This window comes from Tauraco erythrolophus, chromosome Z (assembly GCF_009769465.1).
Source record: "Tauraco erythrolophus isolate bTauEry1 chromosome Z, bTauEry1.pri, whole genome shotgun sequence".
Classification (NCBI taxonomy): domain Eukaryota; kingdom Metazoa; phylum Chordata; class Aves; order Musophagiformes; family Musophagidae; genus Tauraco; species Tauraco erythrolophus.
In genome coordinates this window covers 1,213,307-1,234,846 of record NC_141496.1, presented here as the reverse complement: position 1 = coordinate 1,234,846, position 21,540 = coordinate 1,213,307, and the positions used below count along the sequence as shown (strand labels likewise).

At 49.8% G+C, this 21,540-nt stretch overlaps 1 protein-coding gene across 1 annotated transcript; it reads right to left on the bottom strand.

The window, feature by feature from the left end:
* Positions 1-623: 623 nt before the first annotated feature.
* CCDC68 (coiled-coil domain containing 68) lies at positions 624-10,735 on the bottom strand. Its single transcript, XM_086629196.1, has 9 exons — positions 10,603-10,735; positions 5,954-6,096; positions 4,559-4,690; positions 3,792-3,917; positions 3,377-3,505; positions 2,294-2,376; positions 1,587-1,692; positions 1,032-1,115; positions 624-704 (listed from the first exon to the last, which is right to left on the bottom strand). Exons 1-9 carry the CDS (start codon positions 10,733-10,735, stop codon positions 624-626), a joined length of 1,017 nt encoding a protein of 338 aa, XP_086485322.1.
* Between the last annotated feature and the right edge of the window lie 10,805 nt (positions 10,736-21,540).

The window sequence follows — 21,540 nt, the reverse complement described above, 5'->3', positions numbered from 1 at the left end:
CGTAGGAAAAGTCCTTCTGGCAAAGGTAGGAGACAAATGTCCAAGCAGTCCTTTAGCTCTTTTGCTTCCTTAGCATCAAGTAAGGGGATGCTCCGAAAGCTCTGAACGCTTGCGGAGGGCTGTGGAATGAAACACAAGGTAGAGGTCGCTCCGACACCCTCGCCTGCCTAAGCCAGGCTTAAACCCACCACAACCATCTATGAAATAAGTCAGAGGTTCATAACTATGGCCCTAAGTAGAGGAGCTGACTTTAAACACCTGCTCTGCCAGCTGAGGGCAGAAACTTGCATCCAGATCTACTAAAGGAAAGGACTGTATCCCCCAGAAAAGGCTCCTGTTTAAATCCAAACGGATGTAGCAGCTTCTGAGATGCCCTTGGTGGACGTCCGGAGCACGGCCCATCCGAGCTGGACGGCTGCGTGGGAGTCAGGACTTGGGGAACCACCCTCACACCACCAGTTTGAAGCAGAGCTTGTGTTTTTCCTCTCCTTTATAGAGAAGATAATCTCTGCGGGATGAAATTTGGTTGCTCCCAGCAAGGCCTGACTCAGCTCTGCAAGGACAGCGGGGGTAAGAGGCACAGGCTCGGTCGTTCCCGTGTCCCGTGGTACTTCCCAAGGTACCTACTCGGTCCAGACGGCTTTTGAAACTTTAGCCTTGGGCTGGCCAGACCAGAACTCCACTCTGTCTTTCAGTTCTTTATTCTACAAGGGGAAAAAAAATAAAATAATCCCCTTTCAGCATGACGTAACAGACAGGAGACAAACCTGGACGCCAGCAAAGACCCCCCAGGAAGGGGCTTGGGGGGATTTTTTTTGTGTTTGTTTTGTTGTTTGTGTTTTATTTTTTTTTTTAAACCCAGTGGAAGATGCAGTGCAAAGAAATACCACCCCGACACCATCATACTGGCACAAGCCCAGCAGTGCTCCTGCCCAACAAGCCCAGATGGGCTCTCCACAACCCCCCGATTGTAGAGATCTGCTTTTGCTCTCTCCCTTCAATATATTTTTTTTTTTACTTTCTGACTTCACCTGTGCTTCCAGTGCAGCCAGCTTCTCTGTCAGGTCTTCTATTTTTTTGTCTTGGCTTTTGAGGTCGTTGTTCAGTTCCTCTGCCTGAGAGTTAGGAAAGAAAGCTTGGAAGACATTTAAAACCCTTAATACATCAAAAACATCTCTGTGTCAAGCAAAACCCCGGAGTTAAACATCTCCCTGTGCCAGGGGAATCGCAGACCGTTCAAGTCCCTTCTGTTTTACCGTCGAAGAACTCAAACTAGTTGATGAACTGATTTATGAAACAGTTTCCCAACACACGGTGTCGCGTTTTCCTTTGCCAACAAGAGATAGACTTGTTGTCCTTATTACGGAAACCTCGTTACGAAAGCTAATTAGTGCTGGGCCTTGCCTTAGGTGGTTGGGAAAAGAAAGTGCTCCACGAGGTGAGGGGAGCACTCTAGGAGAACTCAAGGGTCTGCCCGAAATCATTGACTCCGACACAATAATCCCATTTTTAGTGATGCCATTTCCGTCTTAATGGAAGCGGACCACTGAAGACCTGCCCGGTGGGACAGCCCGCGCCAGCCTGACCTCCTGTATCACGCCGCGCAGGCCGTGGTGCTGCGCCTGGATCACACGTTGCAGGTGACAGATCTGCTCCTGGAGGGTGGACATCTGCCTCTGGAGATCCAGGCACCTGCGGGCAAGAGCAGAGCACCCCAGGTTCAATCCTCAGGGACTGCTGACCCTCAAGGGCAGCTCAAGAGCTTGTTGCTAGCAAGGATGTTTCCTGGGGATACATGGCTGTAATCCATCCAGAACTATAAGTATAAAGGCTTCTTTATTGACCAGAATAAATAAAACCATGGTTTGAGACATATTTTGCCTGGTAGGACCACCCTTACTAGCTGTTGATAAGTAAATTCATAAATCGTGAAGGCTTCTGCCTTACCTACTGCATGTACAATGTCACTGGCCTCCAGGCAAGAATTGGGAGAGGGAAGCAATTCGTGCATGCAAGGTGGAAGGAAGAGTACTAGGAATTGGAGTAGAATCAACATCTAAGAGCTGTAGGACATCAACATCTAAGAGCTGTAGGACATCAACATCTAAGAGCTGTAGGACATCAACATCTGTCTTGGCTTCTCCAAGCACTCACAGTAAATCAGGTTTGGAGCCAGTCGCTTTTGTCAGGAGTAATTTTACTACCAGAAGGTACCTGAGGAAGCGGTCGGTACTCTGCTTGAAATAATCCCCCAGAAAGAAAGAAAAACACTTGATCACAGGCGTTTAATCACCGTTTGCTGTCTTCATTGCATGACGTCATCTCTTGAAGCATCTTTTCAAATGACATTTTCTTCTCTATCAGAGTTTTCTTTTCCTAAGGAAACAATTCCAAGTCACATAAAAAAAAACTATTATTACATCACCAGTGTCTAAAACCAGACAGAATTCAGCAATAACCACCCACATCAACACCAGCTGAAGATACAAACCAGTCTGACCTCTCTGAATTTAATCCAGAAGGGATGACGGTACCAATTTACCAGGAGAAAAGTCCAAACTTTTTTAAAATGGCAGTTCTCTACTTAATTAGCAAAATCCTGAGGTCTGGTGAGAGTCTGTGCTCAGTGGCCACAGGCTACTGCGTTACTGCTACATCCACCTCATAAAACCTTGGCCACAGAGGGAAAAACCTGACAAAACTGATGACAAAACTCTCAGTAGCAGAAAAATTGTAATGGGGGTAGGAATACACTCATTGACTCCCTAATCCCAGGAATTACAGTAATCCCAGGACAGGAACAACTTCATTTTAGAACGGCACTTCTGTAGGAGTCAGTTCCACCACTATCGAGCACAAGAGAAACGACGCGCGGTGCCATCGCTTCTTCCAACGCAACTACCATGAGGAAAACATGGTAGTTTTTTCCATGAGGAAAAAAAAATAAAGGAGAAGAAATTTTCTGGAAGTTTCTGCCCACAGCAGTCATTCACCCGCCCGGGATTTCGGATGCTTACGGTGATGCCTTCTGAGGGTTAAAAGGAGCAGGTTTTAGTGCTGGGATGGCTACATTTTCACGTCCAGTGCTAGATGGGGGAAGGTGGAAGAGCAGCTCTTCAGGAGTAGAAGTCATAGACTTCTCCCTGATGCTCTACGGATTTTAACCAAATACCAAAATAACTGAAAAAAGGAGCTCAAATTGCGCCTTTTCTTTATAATTCCAGCAAAAGGAATTTGGTGGAACATGGCAGAAGCCTTTTTAGTCCCAATTCCAACAGCTAGCACACCCCAAACCCTGAAAGCCTCAACTCCTCTTCCCAAACACCGGCGTTCCCAGGGCAGAGCCGACTCCCGCTGCCAGGACAGCCGGACGTACCTCCTCCATCCTTTGCACGCGCTTCTCCATCTCTGCCACGCGGGCACATTTTTCCTTGATGCTTTCGGCGAGGCGGCTGGCATCTTCCGAGCTTTGCTGGAGCTTTGCTTCTTGCTGGAGATTGTAGACCTGGAACCAAGAAGAGCGTTAACGGAGCCGTGCTGGGAGCTGGGGAACGTAGAGGATGGATCGAGATGGGGCTGTCGCAACGGTTCAAGGAGTTTTGAGCCAACTCTACCGCCCTGATTCCAAAAATTGGGGATAAAACTTAAATAATTTTCCATTTTAATATTCCTATTGAAGTCCCCGCTCCGCGATAGCTACTCAGTAGCTCTTAGGTCGACGTTTGCAGCACGGAGAGCCAGAGCCCGTGTAAATATTTCGGTGGTGGCCACATGCGGGGGAAGATTTGTACCTGGATTTGCTGCTTCTCATTCTCATGCTTTTTTTTCAGTTCCTCTGACCGAGTCTGGTAATTCCCGTAGAGTTTCTGGGAGGCAGATCTGAGAGCCTGTACACCTGCTTCTCTGGTGGCTTCCAGCTAGAACGAGTAATTGTACAACACGTATATATTGTGCTTGAATTAAAAAAAAAAAAAAGTGATGTTACAATCACATTTTCGTGATTTTAAGGGTTTTTTTTCCAAATAAAGGCAGATTTATTTAGTATCGAGCCATCCCCCCATGACGAACGAAGGGTGATGGCTTCAGAGGAGAGATGCACTTACAACCGCTTGTAGATGCAATGGCTTTAAACTGAAAGAGGGGAGATTTCGATTAGATATAAGGAAGAAATTTTCACTCTGAGGGTGGTGAGGCACTGGCACAGGTTGCCCAGAGAAGCTGTGGCTGCCCCATCCCTGGAATTGTTCAAGACCAGGTTGGATGAGGCTTTGGGCAACCTGGTGTAGTGGAGGATGTCCCTGCCCGTGGCAGGGAGGTTGGAACTGGATGATCTTTGAGGCCCCTTCCAACCCAAACCATTCCATGATTCTATGATAAATACATGTGTTGTCAACTACCAACAGAGCTGCCCGTCCCGTCTCACTGGCCACAAATAGGACGCGTTCCCAGGAGCGGCTTTCCACATGAATTTTGTTCAGGCCAACTCTAACTGGGCTAGAAGGCACACGTATTCATCCAAAAGCTTAAAAAAAAAAAAAAAAATCATCTCCAAACACACCTTGATCTTCAGCACTTGGTTCTCCCTGCTCACCAGCAGCAGCTGCTCTTCGGTCTCCTTCATCGTCCTCGCAATGGGGCTGCAGCTCCAGCTCTTGGACTCCAGTTTATTGCCTGAGACTTGTGGAAGCAGCTAAAAGGAAACACATATGGAAATTTTTATTTATTTTTTTAAAAAAAACACCCTTCTGAAAGGGTTCAAACCCTAAATCACTCCCTTTTCCCTACAGAGGCTTTTGTTTCAGCTCACTCCTCAAGCGAGCAGAGAAAGGAGGGAGAATTTTCTGAAAATAATGTTTTGAGATTGGTTCTTTCTTCGTTAACCCTGTTTCAGCCCGCTGATCCTTCCTCTCCCGTGTTCCACAGAGCTCTTCTGGGATGCAGCAAACCTGCTTTTGCGGATTATCATCACCGTGCTCTGCTGCGTAGAGCAAAGAGAGAAGATACCAGATCCACCAGCCTGAGTCTTGCTGCTCACAAGATCTCTCGTGGGGAGAAAAAAAATTAAAAATTAGAAAAAAATAAAGAATTAAAAAAAAAAATAAAGAATTAAAAAAAAAAAAAAAAAAGAATTAAAAAAAATGATAAGGCATGTGCTACCTATTCATGGTGGTGTCATCATCAGGCAGTGCCCAACTTCCCAGGCCCTTCATGAGCTGGTGTCACCACCACAGAATATAATTTTTTTTGTCAGTTATTGCTTCATGTAAATGGTTTTGGATTATGAGATGCTGAAGTATCCACCAGAAAATTTTTGAAATTACAGTACTGTTCTGCAAGTCCATAAATTTCATCGTAAAGGGATTTAAGGAAGTTTGGGGTTTTTTTAGCACTGAAATCAAAAGTTGGAGCTCTTCTTTCATTACACACAAGAGTTCATTAAATGCACTCATTAAACTCCGCTCTTCCTGCATTTCCTCTGGCATTCAGGAAAGGAACAACTCAAGACTATTTCACACCTCTCAAAACTCCTGTACGCTGTGCTCTCCTGGGTGCTCTTGGTTTTGCTGACCGACACCTCCAGGATCTGCCCATCCCACAGGTCATCCTCCACCTCCCAAGGTACCGGTCCTCCAGACCAATATTTCTACTCCAAATAAAGCTGCTCACTGCTCCAGAGCTTATTGTGGAATCATAGAATGGTTTGGGTTGGAAGAGACCTTCACAATCATCTCATTCCAGCTCCGCTGCCTGGTCCAGGGAGGTTGGAACCAGATGATCTTGAAGGTCCCTTCCAACTCAAACCATACTATGATCGATGTTTAAATCAGAAGGTTTTCCAAGTTCGTGTTGCCACACAGGTTGGGATTTTCTCTTTCCGTGGTTGTTAGTTTCGCTCGCCCTCTTTCCTGCTGAAGCAAAGAAAGGAACAGAACGGTGACGACTTCAGAAATACCTTTTTCACATATTCAGCTTCCTCGGTGATTTGGGAACACGAGGATCCGTAAAGGACGTAGTTTCCCTCCGAGCCGTGGTCTTCCCGTGTTATTTGCTCAGTGAGTAGCAGGGTGGTCATCACTATACGTGCGTTTTTCTGGTCTGTACAAGCGAGAGAAGAAAGGAGCCTGTTTCGTTACACAAGGATGGAGAACAATCCCATTATTCCATCCCGGTTAATTCCATTTCAAGCTCAGGGACATACTGGAGCCAAGCAGACATCGCAAGCTTAAAGCACTAAACATTAAGGACCACTTTAAAAAAAGAATAAAAACACAGACACCTGATTTATTTTTCTTTTTCAATGGATGAGAAAAGCGATATATTCACACATTATTTTCACCAAAGATTTCGATTTTTCACTACCAACCTACACCCCCATCCTATATGATTTCGGAAAACGCGGCCAGAGATCCCAGGCGGAAAAACAAGCACATAACTCCCCCACACACACGCAGTTGAACCAAGAACAACCCCAAACTTTTGCCATCCATCTGCCCAGTTTGTAAACCAAACCCAACCGCCCTGCCTGCGGTAATCCCACCGCCGTCGGAGAATTTGGGCCACGCTTGGCTCTGCCTTCCCAACGGCTACACCACAACAGAACTGGTTTTAATTGGGCTCAGGAGGATTAACCTCATCCTACTCAGATGCTACAAGCAGCACAAAGCTTAAATGATGTCGTAACTCTTAGGGAAATGAAAAAAAAAAAAATCAGTTACTTGGGAGGAAATAGATGGGAGACAAGAGACTTTTTCTCGCAGGGAAAAGAACTTCCCAGCACCTTCGGCTGGGTTTGTGCTGTGCAATGGTGACATCCAGTGTCAGCTGCGCGGCTCCGACGTGAGCGTCGGGATCTCACGGCGCCGCATTCCCAGCCCTATCCCAGGCGCGCGGTTGAAGGATCTGGAACCGATCCAGGTTAACACGGAGGAGTAACAAAGCCGATTACGGAGCACGGAGGGTGTGGGTGGGCTCACAGCGGGAGAGACAAAGAGCTCAGAGATAATTATTTACAATAACGTTTCATTTTAATAAGCATTTATTTTAAAATACTCAAGTCCAAAGTTCTGGGGCTCCTGCCCAGGCTGGTGGTTGAGTTGACCCAACACGAAGTATTGCGGCGCTACCGGGTAGACCGCCCAGGCGAGCCCATTCCTTAACTGGCTCATTTTCCAGTAAAACACAGTGAGCCAACTGGAAACATTTATTGCGGCAATGGAGGAGGAATGCCATTCCCAGAGAGCCACGCAGAGCTGGTTTATGTAACTGCCCAGGTGGATCTGCAGCAGCTCACCCCCACCAGGGACATCTCCGTATACCTCATGTCCCAGGCAAAAAAAACCAAAAGAAACAACAAATTAACTATAAATGAGCGTAGAGAAATTTAACACATGGGCTTGAAGTGCCCCAGGGCAACTACTTAGAACTCCAATTCTGAAGTGATCTGCAAATTCCAAGAGCAATAATTAAAAGCTCTTTATTGCTTTCCTTTTTATTCTTCTCCACCTTCTAAAAGTCAGGAGCATCAGCAGATCCCTGTTCTGGACACGGGAGAGAGGAGGAAAATCAAGCTGCACAAGAGCAAGCTACATCTCCTCCCAGAGCTTCTACTCGAAAAACAAAGAGGAGCTGGAAATCCAGACACGACCCTGGAGGGCTTTGACCTCATGCAAAAAACCACATCCTTTCCTCCAGATGTCATGCCCTGATTTCACAGTGCCACGACTGATCCAGGCTGGAAGGTAAAGCAGAAACCGCAGACGCCTACGGCTGTGGCACAGGAGAGCTTTTTCACCAGTCTCACCAACGCTGCAAGGGTTAACCAAAGTTTGTTCCGTCTTTCCGGCTGCTGTTTTCCCTCCTGCCCACAATCTAACAGCTACTGAGTCACCCAACGCCAAGGCAACCCAGGAGCAATTCAGGCTGAAACCTCCAGGAGATAAGTCCTGGACTGGAAAATATTTCCCAGCTCGGAAGCAGCTGAGCCAGGAGAAGGGAGCGATAACAGGCACAGCTCCCTACCCTGATCGGCTGGTCCCAGGCTGGGTGGGACAAATCCTTGGAGAGGTCCTTCTTCCTCAGCTGGTAGACCACCAGCAGCGGAGAAGCAACCCATGGGGCTGCACAGCTGGATTTGCCCACGGCTGGACCCCAAGACTCCTCTGGGCACCTCTGTCCCTGGAGCAGTGTTAAAAGTGCCAAGTTCATCTATTATTCACAGACTTTCCTCGCTAGAACCCCATCAAGCATGTGAGGTCATCTTTCCTCGCCCTGAGATCATCAGCGCGGGCACGAGAAAACACCGGAATATTCATAAAATATTCTATTTTTTACGAATCACAGAATCACAGAATGGGTTGGGTTGGAAGGGACCTCAAAGACCATCTGGTTCCAACCCCCTGCCGTGGGCAGGAACACCCTCCACTACACCAGGTTGCCCAAAACCTCATCCAACCTGGCCTAAAAAAATAGAAATCTAAAATACAACTATAAAAACCTGTCTCCGTGCTTTCGCTTCCGAAGGGTTGCTTGCTCCAAAGCTTGTGCAGGAGAGAATCTAGGATGCAGCAAGCACCACCCTTGCTTACATAAGGAAGAGCCCAAATTATTCAGAATAACCTTCTTTTGAGTAACATCCAACATACAACAACGTTTCTCTTATCTCTGGACCAGAAAGAGGTGCAGCTCCTCGGCCGCAACCGTCGTGAGCGACGGATCAAAGGCGACGCCGGAAACACGGATGCCCTGGGTACAACGAGGCTCGTCGCAACCGGGGCAGGCTGGCAGCAAAAGGGGACACTTGAGAATTTCAAAGGTCCAAAGGCAGCTCACCTGCAACCACGAGGTCCAGGTTTTCACCATAAACCTCTGCTCAGGCTTGGGTAGCCTGACCAGCTACGGAATGAAGGCAGGGCTGGAGTCATTCGCATGGAAATTAATCCATTTAATTGCAATTATCAGGAAGAGGCAGATAAATTAATTCCAGGTGAGCACTGGAGCTCAAACTCAAGGTTTCTGCATTTTCCTTGTGGTTTTGGGTGTTTTTTTTTTCCCAGTGCATGCTCCAGGAACAGCCACGTAAATAAATACCGTGCTCATTCCGTGGCTAAACACGGATTTTTACAATATTTATTCATTTTTTAACACCTGGTGCCTGAGCACAGCCACAAAAAAACACATTTATTTTTTGGGTGTGAATGGTACCTCCAGGGGAGGGGGATTTGTCAAGGTTTGGGTTCTTGGGGTGCGGTGATTTTGGGGGGAAATGCTGAAAAAAGGCTTTATGGAATGCTGAGCTGACACCCAGCGGGTGGGAACGGGGACCTGTCCCCTAAGAGTCCCCTAAACAAGTGGGGTGGGAGAAGGGGCTCTTTGGGTGCCACCAAGGGTCGGGGAAGGGGTTCTTTGGGTGTCACTGGGGGTCAGGGAAGGGGTTCTTTGGGTGCCACTGGTGGAAGGGGCTCTCTGGGTGTTACCGGGGGTAGGGGCTCTCTGGGTGCCACTGGGGGTCAAAGGAAGGGGCTCTTCAGGCACCCAGGGGTCAAAGGAAGGGGCTCTTGGGGTGCCACCAGGGAAAGGGGCTCTTTAGGTGCCACTGGGAGTCAGGAAAGGAGCTCTTTGGGTGCCACGGAGGGTTGGGGAAGAGGCTCTTTGGGTGCCACCGGTGGAAGGGGCTCTCTGGGTGCCACCGGGGGTCAAAAGAAGGGGCTCTTGGGGTGGCACCGGGGGTCAGGGTAGGAGCTTTTTGGGTGCCACTGAGGGTCGGGAAGGGGTTCTTCGGGTGCCACCGGGAGTCGGGGGAAGGGGCTTTTCGGGTGGCACCAGGGGTCGGGGAAGGGGCTCTTTGGGTGCCACTGGCAGAAGGGGCTTTTCAGGTGCCACCAGCAGAAGGGACTCTCTGGGTGCCACCGAGGGGTCAAAGGAAGGGGCTCTTCAGGCACCCAGGGGTCAAAGGAAGGGGCTCTTGGGGTGCCACCAGGGAAAGGGGCTCTTTAGGTGCCACTGGGAGTCAAGAAAGGAGCTCTTTGGGTGCCACGGAGGGTCGGGGAAGGGGCTCTCTGGGTGCCACCGGGGGTCAAAAGAAGGGGCTCTTGGGGTGGCACTGGGGGTCAGGGCAGGAGCTTTTTGGGTGCCAGTGAGGGTCGGGAAGGGGTTCTTCGGGTGCCACCGGGAGTCAGGGGAAGGGGCTCTTCGGGTGGCACCAGGGGTTGGGGAAGAGGCTCTTTGGGTGCCACCAGGGGACAAAGGAAGGGCCTTTTGGGGTGGCACTGGGGGAAGGGGCTCTTGGGGTGGCACCGGGGGTCGGGAAGGGGAATGGGTGCCGCCGCCCCACGGAGAACTACGCCCTGCCCCCTAACCCCCCCCTCCCCGGCAGCCGGAGCCGAGACTCACCTCCGGGGCTGGCGGACATGCTCCGCGCCGGCCCCGCTCCCGGGCAGCCCCTCCGCTCCGCTCCCGGCTGGAGCTGGAGCCGGGACCGGGGCTCCGTGGCCCCGCCCACCCCCCGCTGGCCCCGCCCCCACCTGCGGGCCGGCCCCGCCCCCTCGGGGGGGTCCCAGCCCCGGGGGCAAAGGCTGGTGCTGCCCTCCATGGGGGGTGACCCACAGTTCCCCACCCGGGGGGCTTTCGGGGGGTCAGTCCGGATGCTGGCGGCAAGGAAGAACCCCCCGGCCTCGGCCGGCAGCACCGCGGTGGGACATGGCTGCAGTGGGACATGGCCGTGGTGGGACACGGCCATGGTGGGACATGGCCATGAGGAGGGGGACGTGGGGTTACGGAATGACTAAGGTTGGGGAAAAAGACCTTGGAGATGTTTGAGCCCAAGAGTGAGCCCAAGGCTGCCGAGCCCGTCGCCGAACCGTGGCCCTAAACATGTCCGTGTCACCGGGAGCGTGCCGAGGTTTTTTCCGCTTGGATATGTGGTCAAACTTTTCTTTTTCCAAGTGGGTGGGGGAAAGGAGGTGTGGAGAGACACTCCTTCCAGCTGGGGTGATTAATACGACCTCGTAGTCCTAACGAGGCAGGAGGAAGAAAGTGAGAAAATGTAGTAAGTGCAGATAAAAGCGAGGCACGGAAAAGCAGATGGCTGGAAGGAACGTCTTGGAGAAGAGGGCTTTCAAGAAAAACATCCATGGAAATATGACCGAGAAAGCCACAAATGGACCGGGAAACGGGTTAAAGAGCAAGAAGATAAAATGGAGAAGGGGAAGAGAAAAATGTACAATAAACTCTTTCACAAACAGGAAAGTCTGGATCAGTGAGTCCAGTCCCCCGAGATCTTCATCCCTCCCTATCGCGTGACGGCCATAAAAATATCAAGTTGCACTCGGTTTTCTTTTTCCAGCAACGTTTTGAATCTGACGGTGCTTTGGCCCAGGGCAGGCAGAGGAGGTCCAAGTGCTGCACACCCATACATGTCCCACCATACATGTCCCACCATATGTGCCCCACCATACATGTCCCATCATACGTGTGCCATCATATGTGCCCCACCATACCCATTCGACCATACGTGTCCCATCGTATGTGTCCCACCATATGTGCCCCACCATACGTGTCCCACCATACGTGCCCCACCATACGTGTCCTATCATACGTGTGCCATCATATGTGCCCCATCATACATGTCCCACCATATGTGCCCCACCATACCTGTCCCACCATACGTGTCCCATCATACATGTCCCATCATATGTGCCCCACCATACATGTCCCACCATACGTGGCCCCTCCATACATGTCCCACCATACCTGTCCCACCATATGTGTCCCACCATACGTGTCCCACCATATGTGCCCCTCCATACATGTCCCACCATACCTGTCCCACCATATGTGTCCCACCATACGTGTCCCACCATATGTGCCCCTCCATACATGTCCCACCATACATGTCCCATCATACGTGTCTCATCATACCTGTCCCACCATACGTCTCCCACCATACGTGTCTCATCATACGTGTCCCACCATATGTGCCCCACCATACCTGTCCCACCATACATGTCCCATCATACGTGTGCCATCATATGTGTCCCACCATACCCATTCCACCATACGTGTCCCATCGTATGTGTCCCACCATACGTGTCACATCACACGTGTCCCACCATACGTGCCCCACCATACATGTCCCACCATATGTGCCCCACCATACGTGTCCCATCATACATGTCTCACCATATGTGCCCCACCGTACCTGTCCCACCATACCTGTCCCACCATACGTGTCCCACCATATGTGCCCCACCATACATGTCCCACCATACATGTCCCACCATATGTGCCCCACCATACGTGTCCCATCATACATGTCCCACCATACATGTCCCACCATATGTGCCCCACCATACGTGTCCCACCATACATGTCCCATCATACATGTCCCACCATACCTGTCCCACCATATGTGTCCCACCATACGTGTCCCACCATATGTGCCCCTCCATACATGTCCTACCATACGTCTCCCACCATACGTGTCTCATCATACGTGTCCCACCATATGTGCCCCACCATACCTGTCCCACCATGCGTGTCCCACCATACATGTCCCACCATATGTGCCCCACTGTACCTGTCCCACCATACCTGTCCCACCATACGTGTCCCACCATATGTGCCCCACCATACATGTCCCATCATATGTGTCCCACCATACGTGTCCCACCATACGTGTCCCATCGTACGTGCTCCACCATACGTGTCCCATCATACATGTCTCACCATACGTGTCCCATCATACATGTCCCACCATACATGCCCCACCATACGTGTCCCACCATACGTGTCCCACCATACGTGTCCCATCGTACGTGCCCCACCATACGTGTCCCACCATACGTGTCCCACCGTATGTGTCCCACCATACCTGTCCCACCATATGTGTCCCACCATACGTGTCCCACCATACGTGCACCAACATACGTATCCCACCGTACACATCGCACCTCCTTGGAGTAAAGGCTTGTTCCTGAGTGAGGTCAAGTCCTGTGTGACTCCGGTGTCTTAACAGGTTTCTGGTGGAGTGTAAGAGGATTTTCTTATTAATTAGAAATTAGGGGGAAAAAAATTTGCTGCTCTTTCCTGCTGCCTGGGACATACCGCCCCTTCCTCGCCTCCTTCCTCGCCTCCCCACGGAAGCGGAGAGCCTCGAGGGCGAAGTGCAGCCCCGTTCCCAGCCCTGGTTGCGGAGCAAACACAGGGAAGGCAGCACCCAGCTCCGAGGTCAGCTCTCACAGAGCAAAGGGCGAGCGCAGCCAGGCACCAACCGGGCAGGTCCATCCTTACCAACCCATTCCTGCCCTGCTTCAAGTTACTACTGACTCCTGGGGTGTTACTTCCTCAGGAATCCCAAAAACGGGGGGCCCAAGAGTCGGCTCTTCTTGTTATCAGACCAAGTGAATTAATTAACCATTGCTGGTTAATCTTTAGCAGGTTCCTGGGACTAACCACCTTCTCAGCAGGCTCCGACTGTTCTCTGCAGCCCGGGAAGGATCAGTCCAAGGTGGTGATTTCGTTTACGTTTTGCTTAAGGAAGGTGAAGCAAAAATGAGATTTGATATATTTTTGAAGCCACGTATGGAATTGCTCGTGAACTTGGACGTGTTTTGCCGAGGGAAATCCCAGAGGGTTTAAGATTCAGCGCTTTGCAGCATGATTGTGACAGCAGAGCGGTGACACGAGGTGACGTGGAGATACCTCTTTTAACGGGGAAGCCCGTTTGGGGTGATTTATGAGCTACAGAATGAGTTGACCCCTCCTGCAGATGCCCACGTGGGGCCACATTGGTGCCACCAGCACAGCAGAGGTGTTCCATGGTGCTGTCAAGATCCACCACACAAAAACGGGTTCCGCACGACTCGTCCTAAACTTCTGCAGTTTGGACTCAGGGATTAACCTGAGTCCATGACACGTGTCACGCCCACGTGGCAGCGGTGGCTAACGAACCCTGGTAATTAAGGTTAGCGATTCAGTCTTGCCCCGGGATCGTTGTTCCTCCTTGTTGCGGCATCCTGTTTTGGTCCAGCTGTAGAATCATGGGATCATGGAATGGTTTGGGTTGGAAGGGACCTTCAAGGTCATCTAGTTCCAGCCCCCTGCCATGGGCAGGGACACCCTCCACTACACCAGGTTGTTCAAAGCCTCATCCAACCCGGCCTGGAACACTTCCTGGGATGGGGCAGCCACGACTTCTCCGAATCGATACACGTAGGGTTTTACGGGATACTCCGAGAGCTCAGCATATGACTGGAAACACTTTCAACTCCAAGAACTTGTTCAATTAAGCAACTGTTTCATGTTTTTATTCAAATATTTAATTTTTACCTACATAGAACCACGGTTATACGCACAAACTCAAGAAAAAGAGAATGAAGATGTTGCTACAGGTCTTCGCTCAAAACTTCAGTTCTGTGTTTTGCTGAATAAAGCATTAAGCTTATTTGCAAATTTGGGGATCTGACCCAAAGCCTGTTGAATACAACAGAAAGAAACTTCGTACACATCTGTGGAAGAGGTTCTACAACCAGGAATTCAGCCGTGTCACGTTTTCCTCTGCGCGTGATGGCTGTGACTGCAGAGACCTGCCAGCTTCAGCAACCACGTCGCAGCTCTCAATTAGCATGATGTTGGTCCTCAGCTCCAGTCTAGCTGGGAATTTCCTTAGCAGGAAGGTTGCTGATCAATAAATCACGACACATCCCTCTTTGGGAACCGGTTTGTCCTGACTCACCTTTCTTCTGGCCGCGGCACACAGCCAGCTCTTCCCCGTGGCCCTCTGCCACGTGTCCTGCCCAGCGCATCTCACTCTCTCCTCCCAAAGGAGCTGAGCTGAAGCCAAGTTCATCGAAAAAAATTCAGGAAGATTTGAAGTGAAGACTTATAAACTGTAATGGAGATTCAAAGTTCCTTCAAGCAAAGCTCCTCATGCATAAAGAGCCTTTTATCGATGGCTTTTCACATCCTTTCCAGACACAACCCCAGAAAGAAGATATCTAAAAGAAATAGATTTAAGGTTAGAGTTTGGAGATAAGAATGTCAGGCTGCATTTTGGCTCTGACAAGCCTCTAAGCTCCATAAAACCCGTGAGTCACGTGTCTGTTGCCTGCCGTGAGTCACCTCGCGTTCCAAGAGAACCCAGGAGATGAGAGATGCCAAGTACCGTGTCTGTCCCACGGTGCCACCAGTGACATTTTCCCCGGACCGACCCCAGGCAATGACTTACAGGGTTTAATTAAAATCCTTCTGCAGCTGATGTCTGGGTCCATCTCTTAAGGATCCTTGTTGCAACCACCAAAATCACCCAGAAACTGGAGGAATGTGTTAGAGGAGGTCTCAGCAACCCCGCGTCACATACATGTGAGCAAAAGCACTTCAACCACCTTTACATGGCACGCTGGAGGGAAGAGATGCCATCCAGAGGGACGTTGACAGACTGGAGAGGTGGGACCATGTGAACCTCATGAAGTTCAACAAGGCCAAGTGCAAGGTGGGCAATCGTGGGCCGGGGCAATCCCAAGCACAAGGACAGGCTGGGCAGAGAATGGATTGAGAGCAGCCCTGAGGAAAAGGACTTGGGAGTGCTGGTGGATGAGAAGCTCACCAGGAGCCAACAATGTGCGCTGGCAGCCCAGAAAGCCAACCGTGTCCTGGGCTGCGTCCAAAGCAGCGTGGGCAGCAGGTCAAGGGAGGTGATTCTGCCCCTCTGCTCTGCTCTCCTGAGACCCCACCTGAAATACTGTGTTCAGCTCTGGAGTCCCCAACACAAGAAGGACATGGAGCTGCTGGAGCAGGTCCAGAGGAGGTCACCAAGATGATCCCAGGGCTGGAGCACCTCTGCTATGGAGACAGGCTGAGAGAGTTGGGGCTGTTCAGCCTGGAGAAGAGAAGGCTCCAGGGATACCTTCCAGCAGCCTTCCAGCACCTAAAGGGGCTACAGGAAAGCTGGAGAGGGACTTTGGACAAGGGCGGGTAGTGACAGGACAAGGGGCAATGGCTTTAAACTGAAAGAGGGGAGATTTAGATTAGATCTAAGGAACAAATTCTTCATTCTGAGAGTGGTGAGGCACTGGACCAGCTTTCCCAGAGAAGTTGTAGCTGTCCCATCCCTGGAAGTGTCCAAGGCCAGGTTGGATGAGGCTTTGAGCAACCTGCTGTAGTGGAGGGTGTCCCTGCCCATGGCAGGGGGGTTGGAACTGACTGTTCTTTGAGGTCCCTTCCAACCCAAACCATTCCATGATTCTATGTCTGCAAACACGAAGGGTTTTGTGGCTGCGCTTTCGCACCAGCAAAAGTAACCCAGATTGTTCAAGCTCATGTTCAAACTAAACAGTAATAATCCTTCAACGAGGAGCAGAAGACAGCTCTTTGCCTCAAGTGTTTAATAGTCACCAGGGAAGCCGGGTAATTAATTTATTGCTTTAATTATACAGTGTGTTAACTGTTCCTGTCAATGTCTTTTTAAGATAAGGGTTTTGTTGCATGAGTAGTTTGGGCAAGAATAAAGAGTTTTCCTTATCTTTCCAAGGCTGAAAACACAACATCAGCAGGAAAATGAAGCCCTCACTCTTCCTGCAGTTTATAGAGACATTTTAAAGGCGTCTAACCAAGACTAGGAAGTGCCTGCTCACTCCTGACGAAACAGGTCCTCTCCCAATATTTGTTATTTGAAACTGGAATAAATATTGCACCTGGTCTAACCAACCACGGATTTGAATTCCTTAAATAGAAACCAGAGCTTGGAATTTGTTCCTTCCGTTTCGTACGCACAGAAGAGCTTGTGAAGGGCCTACAAGAAAGATGGGGAGAGGCTGTTCAGGAGGGCCAGTTGTGATAGGACAAGGGGTAATGGTTTTAAAATAGAGGGAGGTAGATTCAGGTTGGATATTAGGAAAAAATTTTTTACCATGAGAGTTATAGAACACTGGAACAGGTTGCCCAGAGAGGTGGTGGATGCCCCATCCCTGGAGACGTTCAAGGCCCGGTTGGATGAGGCCCTGAGCAACCTGATCTAGTTGGAGATATCCCTGTTCCTTGCAGGGGGGTTGGACTAGATGACCTTTGAAGGTCCCTTCCAGCCCTAACGATTCTATGATTCTATGATTCTATGAACCGAGGAGCTCGTCATTATTTCCCCCCACCCCCCAAAAATCCATCATTTGTTCTAACCAAATGCTCTCCCTATAAAATAATAATCCTTCCAAACTTTCCTTGCCTTTCCCAGTAATCCTATATAATTATCCAGTTGCGTATTGAAATGTCTCTGTCCTTCCTCTTGGGCAAGTGCGTGCCCGGGAGGTGATGCTCAGGACACGACTATTATTTATGGAAGGACCTTCCCATTGCGGTTGCATTTACTGGGATACCCAACGGTGCTCCCGGGCGCGCAGGGGAACGAGGCAGTGCCCGGGTGGAGGCTGTGCCCGTTGCGTCTTGGCCACGTGCAGTTGCAGAACTGGGGTGAGGGTCTGGAAGGCGACATGTGAGGTCTGGAAGGGAGGTGGTTGAGTCCCCATCCCTGGATGTGTTTAAGAATAGGGTGGATGTTCTACTTGAGGATATGGTTTAATGGGGATTAGGGATGGTTGGACTCGATGATCTCTAAGGTCTTTTCCAACCTAGAAATCTATGAATCTATGTGCTCTGGGTCTGTCTGGAGAATGGGTAGCAGATGGGACCTTTCCCTTCGGATAAACACCCTGTCCTCCTTTCATGGCTGGATTCCTGTCTCCTACAAGCGGGTTTGAGGTCTAGTTTTTAATTTCCGCTCTGCACCTTGCAAAGTTGGAAGAAATCCCCTGCTTTCCCTCAAAACCACCAGTGGAGGGTCCAGCGGCACGTTGCCTTTGTCCTTCCCGGGCTCCTTGGGCCAGCACAGGGCTGGATGATGAGATCATATGAACCAGTTAATCCAGTTGGACACTGGATAGAGACCACCCTGGCAAGGAGTCTCTGGTTGGGAAGAGACTTTTTCCACAAAGAAATTCAAAGGAATCAGGAAAAACCTGACCTGGACCATTACGGTTATGTTTACATCTGGCTACTAGAAAGGGTTAATTAGCATTAATTTTCTGCACTCAGGTCTGGAAATGGTGAGTCACCAGTTTCCACCCCCAGCTGCTGTGCAGCTGTATGGCACAGCAAAGCACAGACGCTTGGGGGTTTTTAATCTTCAGACGTGGTTGCTTTGAGAACATGGCTATTTTCATGGCCTGACGCTGAAGAAGAAGATCCAAGACGCACATTTTCTTGCCTATATGGACATTCCGGATGATAAACGATGCAGTGACATTCTATTACCTACTACCAAACCAAGCTGTCTTCTTCCATCCCAGCTTTTAAACTTATGATTTTCTCTTCCTCCAGACCTCTTTTTTCCCCTCATGAACATGGTGGAATACACAAATGTATAAATCTTCTAGGATTTGAGTTGCAGGGTGTTATCCTCAGCTGTAGGAAATACTTGGATCTGCCTTGGGTTGCAAAACCTGTCTTTGACCTGTAGCAAGAAAGTTCAACCCAGAAGCGGACAAGACGGGCAATCATGGCTGCACCAGATTCCATCGCTTTGCTGCCTGGAGGAGCCCACGGCCTTGACCCTTGCACATCAGGTTATCCTGGAGGAAACAAGCTGAAACACGTGGCTTTGACCCCGAAACAAGGCAAGACTTGGGGGACGCTGCCTGTTGATGGACGACACGTGTTTGTACCCGTTCAAGCAGAAAGGAGGATTTGTCCTGGGTGAGCACACTGTGCACGGGCACACCAAGTCAAGGGCTGGCATCATCCTTCTGGAGGTGCTTCCAGTTGGCCCTCAACCAGCAGATACGCCCAAGGAGCTCTTGTGGGTGAGATAAACAGGGCAGGGCCTAATCCTGAAGTCTTAACGTGGCTGAAACATGACTGAGGGGTCTGGTGAGATGGCAGCAGCCACGTGCTCAGCAGCAAATACTGATGATTGACCTGGAGATCTATGAGGAGAACTGTCTGGGCTCACTCAAAACCTCCCTGGCATTGAGGATACACGTTCCTATTTGGTTTCTTAAAGCAGCACTTAGATGTGACACCTAATTCTGTCGTAGCTTTAGCCTTGAGACATTTTCCTGCCTCTCAGCACAGGAAAAATCCCATTTTATTTGAGCATTAGTCAAGTGCTTGAAAAGTGCCCAGGAGTGCTTCAGCGAGAGGGGCAGCAGGAGCTGTGAGCAGGAGCCAGCGTGCGTAAGGGTGGAGGAATGCTGCGGTGTAGACGGTGGTGGATTCGGGTTTGGAAAGATGAAGTCATCATCACAACCCCAGAGCAAGTGGCTGTGGAGGGGAGGAGTTATCAACATCATTTTATGGAGTCATCTCAGAGATCTGCAGTTTTACAGCATGGCCCGTATCATGTTCACTAGACATTCCATGTCTACTGGCAGGTGTCCCTGGCCGTGGCAGAGGGGTTGGAACTAGATGATCTTGAAGGTCCCTTCCAACCCAAACCATTCTATGATCCTATATTATTTCTTGGCGATCACATCTTCTATAGGAGATCTACCTGAATCCCGTCTCACCTTTCAATCCTATCAACTGTCATGTTTCCTCCCTGATTTTCAAGCAATTGTGTCATCAAGTGTTAAACTGAGAACACTGTAGAACCAACATGACTACAACACAGATTTGGACCCTTACTGACCTTCCTTAGAATCATAGAATCATAGAATGGTTAGGGCTGGAAGGGACCTTCAAAGGCCATCTAGTCCAACCCCCCTGCAAGGAACAGGGATATCTCCAACTAGATCAGGTTGCTCAGGGACTCATCCAACCGGGCCTTGAACGTCTCCAGGGATGGAGATGTTCCTTGTGGGTTACAGGTACACTGTGGTCCATACTTTCGGAATTACTGTAGTTAAACTCCGTTATCCATATTATTTTCTGCATGGTAGTTGGGATATCAGCATCTTTTCGCCTCTTGGAACTCATTTGCCTTCATACCTTGGCATTATGTTCAGAGTCCTCATGCCAGGGAACCCGGTGCCAATAAATGTCAGATGGAAAACGAGAAAACTGCTCAAAAAACTCGCAAAAACACAGTCAAAAAGCTGTTTAAAAATATAATTTCAGTGTGGTTTTATGGTACTTACATTTATTTTGCACAGGGTGGCAATGAGATGTGTATGAACTACGTGTCGTTTTTACCATCTAGACACGTGCGTGAGAATAAACTTCAAAAATTGAAAATCTCTCCCTGCCAAGCCTTTTGTTCTGAGCAAAGGGTTAAAAGCCACCGGCCAGGGGACACTTTGCTGCTGCTATCAGTGGGGCTGGACCTCGGCTGCGAGGGTCCAGGGTCTGGGGCATCATTTGGGTGGGCTGACCTTGATGGGTGATGAGAGCGCCGTCGTTCTGGGGAGGCTCAACGCACGAAGCTAGATGGGATTTTAATGAACTCGTGATGATTTTAGTGTCTCGGTGTCTTAGTGGAGAGCAGGAATTTCAAAAGAAAATAGCCCTGGTGAATTTAATTCCTCAAAGTCCATTTGGTCTGAAGGTCTGTCTGAAGGTGTCTCCTCTCTAGTTACACGATAAATATGAATAATGAATTCTCCAAACCCAATCACTCAGCGCCGCCTTGCTTGAGCGGGCTCGGTGAATCGATGGCTTGCGTTGGGAGGTAGTCATTAAATTCCCTCTGTTCAGCTCCTTCCCACAGGACCGCTCCGCCATCCACGTCAATCTCCTTCTCCCCATCCTACAGCTGCTGCTCTGGGTCTTCATTTTGATAAACAATCTGTTAACTGAAAACGGAGCCCCAGGTTACCGGAGCTAAATGATGGTTATTCTCCTCATCAGCAAGCGCGGCTTAGAAACAAACATATTGAAAAATGACAGACAGTGATAAATTTGGGGTTTCTGTTCTAACAGGTTTGGAAAATGTGCCGCTTCCACTGAAGTCCGCTCTCGAGAAACGATAGCGCTTGACACGGCACCAGATTTTATCTCCCAGGCGTGGCATCACCGCATCATCGCAGAAGCGACGTGATAAAATCTCGCTGGGGGGGGGGGAAAAAAAAAAGGTGCCGACGTCTCGGCAGCGAAGCCCCAGGATTATTTAATGACTCAACTCGCCGTGCTCGGTCAGAGGACCACATCCTGACTTCCCGCCCGGGCGGACGTGCCGTCACGCAGGGCGGGTGCTCAGCTCACCCCACAGGCGTTTTGCCGGCTGAATCACCCCCCTTCTACAAACCGAATTTCACGTCGGAGAGCCCGAGGATGCGAAATTCGTTCACTTCGAAACTGCTTCTCGGTAGCTTTTCTTCTGATTTTGGAGCCTTCTGGTTTAGGAGAGCAGACCCTCTGCTCTTGTACCCCGCAGGTTTTCGGTTTCGGGTGCGATCACCGAGCGATCGGGGACTCGCAAGCTCTGACTTTTCAAAGGTTATATTCTTTAACACGGTCGATGAGACAACGAGGTGGAACAGTTGGACTCAAAGATGTTGCAGCACGTGGGGTTTTTTCTTGGTTTCCCTTCAATCACCCGTTCATCAGGAATTTAAGGAA